Raw genomic sequence first — 10,112 nt, forward strand, 5'->3', positions numbered from 1 at the left:
ATGGAGTGACTACATCAGTGGACACGGGAAGGGCTACAGATGTCATCTATCTGGACCTCTGTAAGGCCTTTGGCACGGCCCCCTGCAACATCCTTCTCTCTAAACTGGAGAGGTATGGACTTGATGGGTGGACTGTCCGGTGGGTGAGGAATTGGTTAGATGGTCGCATCCAGAGGGTAGTGGTCAACGGCTCAATGTCCAGGTGGAGGTTGGTGACGAGTGGCATCCCGCAGGGGTCCGTATTGGGACCGGTACTCTAATATCTTCATCAATGACCTAGACAGTGGGATCGAGCGCACTCTCAGCAAGTTTGCAGATGACACCAAGCTGAGTGGTGCGGTCGACACGCCAGAGGGACGGGATGCCATCCAGAGGGACCTGGACAAGCTCGAGAAGTGGGCCCGTGTGAACCTCATGAGGTTTACCAAGGCCAAGTGCAAGGTCCTGCACCTGTGTCGGGGCAACCCCTGGTATCAATACAGTCGGGATGGGGGGGGGATCTCATCAATGTGTACAAATATCTGATGAGAGCCAGGCTCTCCTCAGTGGTCCCCAGTGACAGGACAAGAGGCAATTGGCACAAATTGAAAAATGGGAAATTCCATTTGAACGTAAGAAAACGTTTTGGGTTTTTTTTCTGTGAGAGTGGTTGAACATGGGAACAGGTTGTGCCCAGAGAGACCCCATCTGTGGAGATACTCAAACCTCACTGGACATGGTCCTGGACAACCTACTTTAGCTGACCCTACTTGAGCAGGGGCATTGGACTAGATGATCACAGAGGCTGGAAGGGACCTCTCTTGAGATCTCGAGTGGTCCAACCTCAACTCTTCTGTGATTCTGTGAGAACAGTCTGTCGTGTATTGGAAACACCCTGCAGTAGCTGGTTAATGAACTCATCATTGCTGAGTGCAGCACAGCCAGTAGCAGGGAAATCCATTGGTCAAACTGAGCTGTGACAATGTCAAATAAAGCAAAGAAATCAGTCAGGTGAAATGTGTTAAAGAAGAGCTAACTAGCTCATCGGGGAAATGAAGCAGTTGGTATACTGAAGGAATTTCTCAGTTTGCAGAGGCAAGTGCAAGCTTGTTCTGGAGAAAGAGTGATTTCTGAGTCAAGCAGCTGTATGATGTTTCTCCACTGAATTCCTTCTCCACCCAATTTGCCTGACTTTGTGGATAAGTCTGTTGAACTCAGGGAAGCTATTTCACATCTTCTTAGTTTAACTGTAAGAGTGACTAAGAAATTATTGAGCAGTTTGCTGAGTGGAGTGCTCTGATGAGATAAGCTGCTTTCAGTGGCTTTATTGATTTGTCAGTTTGTAAAGTCAGCGCAGCATAGCACAACTGGGAAATACAGCACAAGTTGGCAGCTCAGCATAGCATCCTAGCATGGCAAACCCAGCCCGGCGTGATACAATTGGTGCAACACCGCAAAGCGCAGGCAGCGTAATGCAGGCAGGACCACATGGAGGACCTGGCACAGCGCAGAACACCAGCACAGCGCAGCATGATGCAGCTGGTTCCACACGGCACAATGTGAACAGCATGGAGCAGCACTGCATGGCTTTTGCGACACAAATAATTCCTATTTGCACTTTTAACCAACTGAACCTGACGTGCGCAGCAGCTAAGATGATTGCCCCTTTCTCCAGGCTAACGATTGAAGTTCTAAACACCATAGGAGAAACAGGGAAGGAAGAGACATCAGGGTTTTTCCCCTTAAGATGCCATGAGATTTTGGAAGGCCGTAAGACAAACTGGGGAATGACAAGGGTTCTATTCAGCACCAGTGAGGTTTCTGCTGATCCACATGTTTGGATCCAGCTGGTGGGTTTGGATTTCTGGAATTTCTTCTCATGCCATATCAAGTCCAACTCACAAAGTCCTCTCTTCAGCTTACACCAAGATGTGCAATTCTAATTACAAGGCATCAAAGTGGTTCATCTGTGCTGGGGAAACCTTAACAAAACAGGGTGTAAAGAATGGAATGTGGCAGATATTGGAAACTGTGCCAGAGCTTTCCAGCCCTGCTCCTTTCCTCCCTTCTGCAAGTATTACCAGCTGGCAAAGAGGAAAAAAAAAAGCTTTGGGACCTGCAGTGAAAAAAGCTTATCATTCCCAGAGGGAAATTTATCAGTTTGGGGGATTCTTGCAGCAGCTTTGCATCTTCACAATCACCATTGGGAAGGGGGTGCTACCCCACTCCCCCACACCTCACAACTCCCTTTGGCTTGCTGCTTCAGGAGTGGGGACCAGAACACGTACTCCTGCTTGGTCCTGACTTCTCTTGATGCACATGTAATTTCTCGTGTTTGCCGATTACTCCTCCACTTGCTGTTGTCTTTTCACACCGCAGCCCAGGCATACACCTCTCATGGACTGCAAAGGTTCAGTCAGGAGCGAGTGCCCGGTCAGTCCTGCTGGAGGAAGTTTGATCAGGAGCCCTGCAGTTTCTTCTAGTCTGGTACACTTCCCGTCCCCTGTGGTACAGGGGGACCACTCTGTCCCAGACTGCAGTGAGGTGGCTCACAAGGGAGGAGACCGGTATTTGTGGAAGGCATTTTCCAGGAAGTTAGCCAGCTTTTCACAGTCGTCCTAAAATAAAAGAAAAAACATGCCAACAGATCAGTTTGGCTTGGCTACCTTGGGCATCTCCTTCCTTACATGATTCCATCCCAAGCCACCGATTTCACACCTGAGTTTTGATATGGGAAGAGAACAACTCGCATGCACATCTGGAACATACTACTAAGAGTTATCATATTTACTGAATAGTGCCAAATGACCAATCAAGAATGGAACCTTTTAGTGTCAGGTGCAATACAAAGGCAAAAGAGCAGACAGTTCTTTAGAGCTTCCAATCTGAAGGAAGAAAACAGGTCCAGCTTCTTTTGTTTAATTTCAACTTAATTAACTGACCACTGGAACTAAAGTTATTTTCTATGGCCATCTGTTTTACAATATCCTCACTGCTAACAAAAATAAAAATTAATGTCACTTTTTGTTGGTCTGGCAACTATTTTGTACAGAAATCTCTTTTCTGACACATTCAGGAGTAGGTGGTTTCTAACATAATTAGAATGTTTATTCCTTAAGAAAGAAATTAATGAAATACACAATGATATGTAAAGGATGCAAAACACCCACACCTTGTACCATAGCGGGGTTTTGGAATTGCCAGAAACAAACTCAAAATTCTCACTCAAGTGAAAAATGCAGAACCAGTTGTTTTCTTGTTGCTTAGATGCACCCCTTTGTCACTATTGCTGCTAAGACAAGATTTGTATGGCATAGGTGGTATCTTTTGTTAGAGCAACCACTATAGCTGGAAAACCAGATGAGCATTTGGGTACACAAGTCCTTCATGTCAGAAACAAGCAGCATACGTCCAAGCTAAATACAGGCTCAGGACATTTGCTCAGTTTAACATGGTATGAATCAGTTATACCATCTGAGAGTAAAGGTAGTCGGTACCTGTGGAGCAGAAAAGATGTTAGAGAGGGGAAGACATGTTAAAAGGAGGTTATCTCCTAGAAGAAAGAAAGAGAAAGGTAATTTACAGTCCATGGAACATGGACCTGTGTGAGGTATATTCTGCAGTACTAGGTTGCCCCAAATGCCACGTATTTTCCAGAGCACAGGAGAAAGTACCCCAGTGTGTCAGTGCCAAACTGCACAGCCACCATGCTCAGATGAAGAAAGGAAGAGAGTCTAAGTGTACTTTTTTCCAGGTGTACTTGCATAAATTTTTCACTCAGTGAAGCTGACCCCTTCCTTGTCTAATGTCAGCATCCAGAATGAGGAATTCTCCAAAATTTTGCCTTCAGCCCCAGAATTCCTAACTTGTACAAAATAAAAATAAATACACTTTTAATTCTCTCCATGCTGCCTTTCCTGGAGGCTATGCTGCTGAGTAATCTGAATGATGGGGCTGCTCTGAATTATTTCTTGGGACTGTCTGCAAACACGTAAGGAAGAGCCCGGAAGTTCGATGCTGGGGTAGGCCATCTCTTCTGGCAGGCAGAAATCTGCAAAGTGAGTTAAAAGCAGCTGTCCAGGCAACACCGGCTATCGGGGCAATTCCTCTGGGAGATGGGAGGTGGCATCAACTTCCTTCCCTTGGCACTCTCCTCATTCTCACATTCAGAATCACTGCGAGATTGACGTAATTAACCCTGCCATCACAATACGGCTGTCCCCTCAAAACAGCAACCTGGAGTTAGGCATGAACGAAGTATGGAGAAAAAAAAAAAAAAGAAAAGAAAAAAAGGATGTGTTGTCACTCACTGCAAGGGGAGTGAACACAGCACAGCGCTGCAGGCTGGCCTCTGTGACTGCTTTCTCGCTGCTAGATGGGGAACGGAGGAGCTCTTACTCCTCTGAGGCATGAGGTGTCACACAGATTTGGGGACTGCACTTGGTAGCATGGTGCATGCACAACTGAGATGAGGAGTGGCAGGAGGCTTACCTCGTGGATGAATCCATAATGCACCAGCTCTGTGGCCAAGTCCTTGGAGTTATCAGCTGCAGAGACAAGGAACAGTGAGAAAATGAAAGTTCATACATCTCTTAGTTCTTCCTCTACCAGTGCCTCTACCCCAACCTGCAGCACACCTGCATTATGCGTCATTATGCTCTAAGGGCACATGCTGTATACTTTTTGTTGGCTAAGTAATTGCTAAGTAATCCTGGGGCAAACAGAGCACAGAGGTGGGCAGCGAATGGGAGTTGAACACGGTACTGGGCAGGAATGAGCTCCAGTCCCAAATCACACAAAGCACGATAGTCTTGGCAATGTGTCACTTTGAGATTTTTTTGCTTGTTTTGGCTCAGCATGAAAAGCAGGCAGGCCGCTACCTGTAGGCAGAAAAACACAAGGAGCTGGTGAAGCAGCAACTCTCAAGCATTGATTTCCAAGCTTTATGCTTTAGTTTTGGCTGTAAGGCAGTCAAGGGACGCCAGCTGCATGGCCTCCAGAAGGCTCCTGCATGTTTTAGGAAGGAGCCTGCTGTGCGGGACCTATTCAGAGGAGAAGCACCCTTCCCCAGAGCAATGGGGCTTCCTCAGAGGAGAGTCCACCTTCCCCTTTGAAAGGTATTGTGGAGACTGCACCAGTGTTGGGAATGAGGGAAAAATTCACTGGTGTTACCCCAAGAATTGCACACATGTCCCAGGGTGAAATGCATGTTCTTGATGGTCACTCACTGGACTCCCAAAGTACACTTTAGAGTGCAGGTTACTACCACATGCCAGAGGCTATAAGCTTAGGGTCTGAGTGGACAAGAACTGGTACCACGCAGATATTAGGGTTTACTCTGCTCGCCCAGTACAAGAAGGAAAGAAAAGCTGGCTGTAAACACAATCTGTGTCTAACACAATCTGAGCCTAAACCTGACCAGGGCCACCAGGCAATACTTCTGCATTCACGCACAAAAATTTACTTGCAAGTAAACCTACTGGGCAGCAAGTCGTAGCTCAACTGTCGATGCAATTTGTCCTCCAGGATCAGCAGAAGAGTAAGCTGCAGAAAGAAGAGAGTGCTCTTTACAAATGCCAGTTTCTCCATAAGAGAGAAAGATGCTGACTCTTCCATCAGCACTAGAAACTGCTGGCAGTGGTGGAGCTGGGAGGATGTTGGTAACTGCCAAGATGCTGGATGTCTTTGGCAGAGTAGTTTGAGTGTCTTAGAGGAATCTTCTCTCAACAGTTACAGCTAACTTGCAACTGTTAAACCAGGCTAAGTAGAGTTAAAAGATGTCCAGACAAAGATACCAAGGTCTTCCTGTCCTGCAGCCAGAGGGGGCTGGTGGCTTCATTCTTCTTTGGGCTTCTTTTATTATAAAGGGACAAGAGTAAGTCCTTTGGGTACTGCAGCAAACTGGCTGAGACCAAACTTTGTCCCAGTCAGATGCCAGAGATGGGTACAGAGAGCAGGTCTTGCCCCAGTGCCTCATGTAGAATAGGAGCTGAATACTTACGTGCCACTGGGTCTTGTCTTCATTCAGCTCCATGTTACATTGCATTTGCACCACCTAGAAGAGGCCAAAATCAACATCAGCTTGGACACAGTCCCTCTGGCTCCCCCAGGCCTGCTTTACTTCTACTCCCTAAGCATGACCCAAATTCCTACTTAAACTCCTTAATTCTAGCTGCCAACCTGACCTTCCACTTCTTCCCACATTTCTAGGAATTGTCTGGGTGGAGCAGCTGAGGGTTAATTTAGGCCAGTATCCAGCTATGAACCATGGCCATCGTCAGCTGATTGAGAGGTGGGTAAGGGAGCCCTGCGCAAGGTGCAGCTCTGGGAAAACTTTACAACCAGGATGAATTCTTCTGCTCCATTTGCCAGGGGTAGGCTTCCCCCTAAAGCTCTGCCCAAACTCTTGGGTTATGTTTTAATATTGTACTCGTTCATGTCCTTATGGGATGACCAATCCTTAAATCAGACAAAAGAGCAAAACTTAAATCTTGAATATTATTAAAATGACATATGGATTTTCTTCTGGAAACCCTGCATTGCATCATAGAACATTCAAATATTATTAATTATGCCATTAATAATGGCATTTTATTAATATGTCAGCTTCAAGTTCCTAGGAAGGAACTGGGTCAGCTTCAAGCTTCAATATGTCAGCTTCAAGTTCCCATGAAAATGGTTCACACCAGAAGTCGTGTTGTCTGGGAAAAGGAAAGCCAGAGAGAGCGTGCAGTTGGTCAACCCAAAAGACAGGAAACCCAGCGAGTAATCAACATCCCTGTTCCACGCAGAGTTTAACAGGGTTTCATTTATATTCCTCGATTTCAAGCTTATGCTCAGAGGTGAGTTATGTGCATGTTCCTTCCTCTGACCCAGCACCCCTCTACTACAGCTCCTCCCTATGACAAACATCCCTGGGCATTTAGCTCTCTCAGTCAGGAAACTCGCTGTCTTCTGACCTTTATCATCTCCAGGCCATCCATTTCTCCAAGAAGAGCTGACCAGTGTGATTGTATGCCCACGGTGGGTGCTCTTTCCTTACACACTGTCTGGCCATGTGCTCCTTTACATACTGAATTACACTGAACTGCGCAGCATCTTGCAAACATCATCAAAGAGAAGGCTGATGACGTTTGAGTGCATCATTGCCACCTGCTCCCCACCTCTCTCTACCTGATGCCCATGATCAAGGTATCATTTAGGTGGGAAGGGACATCAGGAGGTCTCTAGTCCAAGCCCCTGCTCAAAACAAGACAAACAGTGAATTCAGACCAGGCTGTTTAGAGCTCTACCCGACTGGGTTTTGAAAACCTCCAAGGAGATCACATAACCTCTCTTGGCCCCTGGTCCACTGTTTAACCATCCTCACCATGAAAAAAATTTCCTTGGATCCATCCAGCATCCATGTTCTGGTGCCTCCCAGAATAGACAGAGAGTCTGCACTGTAGCTAGGCTCATTTGGGACTTGCAGGTTTGTCCAGCTGCAAGTTTTCGCAAAATCTGTAGAAACTCAGAGCCTCTGAGATTACTAGTCCTTTGTCAAATTGGGTAAAAACTAATTGGTTGAACACATTGGTCAGACAGACAACGCACTTGCAGAACTTACCTTGGGGCATTAGGTGAAAAAGCAGCATATAACAAATGCAAAGAGGGGAAAAGACATAACTGCGTAGGTTTACATTTACATTTCTCTAACGTATCCGATTGATCACCACAGCACTCTCACTAAAAATAAGCACTGAGCAGTATGAATAAAGCATAAGTTAAGTGCACTGAAAGCTGATTCTCAGACAGGTATGAAGAAACCACTGTGGATGTACTTTTCGAAGGGAGGCATTACACAGAATCTTGCAAAAATAAGAATTAGGTTTAGCCCTACAGAGCATTTTTAACATTAATTCAATGCAAGTATGAAATTGCATTCATATCATCCACGGTAACACAATGACAGTGCCATAGGTGATTAATGATGAATGACTAGAAGTGTCATTACAGGGAAATACCCGGTACAAAATGGGTTTTTAAGAAAGAGAGATGCACACAGACCGATGAGTTCCTCTGACTGCTCTCAATGATGGCCAGCAGTTCAGGAGACAGAAACCACTGTAAGAAGTGCCTTGCCTAAGCTATGCCCTGATAATGGTGGCCAACAACCTTGTCTCCCCATATGCATGTCAGCAAAGGACAAATGCCAACTCTTGCCCCTGGGAAGGAATAATCCCTGGCAAGAACACAGGCTGTGACTGCCTAGCTGGCAGGAAAGCTTTACTGGCTCTGCTGGAAAGACTCTGGGGTCATGGTGGGCAGCAGGCCGGACATGAGCTGCAATGTGCCTTGGCAGCAAGGAAGGCCAACAGCATCCTGGGGCACAGCCAGGATATTGAGGGAAATAATTATTCCCCTCTACTCAGCGCTTGTTAAACTACATCCAGGTACTGCATCTAATTTTGGGCCCCCAAAACAAGAAAGACATTGATAAACTGGAGCAATAGAGAGCCATCAAAATTATCCTGGGCTGGAGTGCTTGCCCTCTGAGAAGAGGCTGAGGGAACAGGGCTTGTTCAGCCTGGAGAAGAGAAGGCTTTGGGGGATGCAATGGCAGCCTGCCCATACCCATGAGGAGGTTATGCTGCAGCGTTGAACTGCTCTGTTCAGTGAGGGATTATACCATGGTTTTGGAAGGCTTCACTTCTGCTCAAATACCCTTGCATTGTGTTGGTACTTCCCTGCCCTCCCTGCCTGGCACCCCTTCCACTCCCCTCAGGGGTCCATGAACCCACTTGCAATGACCTTCCTGCCCGTGACTTCAGTGTCAGGGCGTGCAGTCTTGCCTGTACAGTGCCAGGCAGAACAGGGCCTGATGTCAGCTGGCATCTCAGCATGCCACTGTAGTGTCAATATCAAACAATGATGGGATTTCAAACCTACACCCCAGCAACAAGGCACAGAATACACCGTGCCACCGAGCTGCCTGTGGACGTGTGAGGAGGGAAGGCAGAGCCAAAGAAGCAGAGGCAATGGGGCTGCTCCAGAAGGTCTCAGGTGAAACGGACCTCACTAGCTCAGCCAAAGGGACTGTGACAGTCCTGGGGCAGCCAATGCAGCAAGGAGAACAGCTCTCACCTGGGCTGGAGTTCAGTGCATGGCTAAAGGAAGAGGCGTTCCTGCAGTAAGGTGTCAGGAATGGAGACCATGCACCTACTCCCAATGGAGAATCTGTCCCCACCTGGATCTGACCTTACCTTCCTGGTCTCCACATCAAAGGGCTCTGGGGTGGGAGTCTTGGCTTTCTGAGGGTCCTCCTGGGGCTGGGAGAGTGCACGTGGGAGGGCGTGGGGTCTGGAAACAGCGAAGTTCATCAGGGGATAAATCCCATTCCTGGTACAGACACAGAGGGAGGACAAACAGCTGAGCCCTGTCCTCTTACACCCCTGGCAAAGGTCAGCTGTGGAGGGCCATGGCCCAGAACAGGAATCTGCACCCATGGAGGGGCAGTGCTGGCAGGCAGGCAGCACAGTGAGGAGGTGGCAGGCCACAGAGCTCCCCTTGCCCTGGCACTGCAGCCCAGGTCTGCTCTCCCCGGGGGGGAGGACTGAGAGGGGATCACACACGACCGAGTACTGCTGTACAAATGGAACGCCCTACGTGTGCTGCAGCACAGTCCCCTGACCCTGGCGCCAGGGTGCCAAGGGCAGTGAGATGCTGGGGACCAGAGCTGGGTGGACACATTACAGGTCAGCCAGCACCACCTTCACGTATGCTGTCAGGGCTATTTCTCTTCCTGGAGCTGAAGCAGTGCCAGGAGTGCTGCAACTGAATTGTCTGTGCTTTCAAAGGCTTAGCATGGTCCCTGGCATGGCTGGCCCAGACCAGCTGCCACCCTTCCAAACAGCACCCAGGAGTTAGTAGGGGGCAGGGAATACGCAATTCAGATGTACGTTCTGGAGAGATGAACTTCTCAGCAGGAGCACAGGCCCAAAGAATGAGGTGAGTGAAGGGATCCCAGGGACATGCCCACAACTCACCTGACGTCTTCTAAGAATTTGTCAAGTTCAAGGAAGGAGACCTCTGAGTACCTGGGAGAGAAACAGGACAGGAAGATTACTGGGGGAGGCAGGAGAGAAGAGGGGTGG

The 10,112-nt window shown here is 47.9% G+C and overlaps 1 protein-coding gene across 1 annotated transcript in view; it reads right to left on the bottom strand.

Moving 5' to 3' along the window:
• Positions 1-1,289: 1,289 nt before the first annotated feature.
• Positions 1,290-10,112, bottom strand: part of NRBP2 (nuclear receptor binding protein 2) — a 30,359-nt gene continuing 21,536 nt past the window's right edge. Inside the window, exons 13-18 of the mRNA XM_009318787.1 lie at positions 10,005-10,055; positions 9,222-9,357; positions 5,981-6,034; positions 5,460-5,523; positions 4,471-4,526; positions 1,290-2,597 (exon numbers count right to left, since the gene is read on the bottom strand). Coding sequence (XP_009317062.1) covers positions 2,529-2,597; positions 4,471-4,526; positions 5,460-5,523; positions 5,981-6,034; positions 9,222-9,357; positions 10,005-10,055 — 430 coding nt within the window. The 3' untranslated portion in view covers positions 1,290-2,528. The remainder of the gene's footprint in view (positions 2,598-4,470; positions 4,527-5,459; positions 5,524-5,980; positions 6,035-9,221; positions 9,358-10,004; positions 10,056-10,112) is intronic.

This window comes from Pygoscelis adeliae, unplaced genomic scaffold (genome assembly GCF_000699105.1).
Source record: "Pygoscelis adeliae isolate BGI_AS28 unplaced genomic scaffold, ASM69910v1 Scaffold452, whole genome shotgun sequence".
Taxonomy (NCBI): Eukaryota; Metazoa; Chordata; class Aves; order Sphenisciformes; family Spheniscidae; genus Pygoscelis; species Pygoscelis adeliae.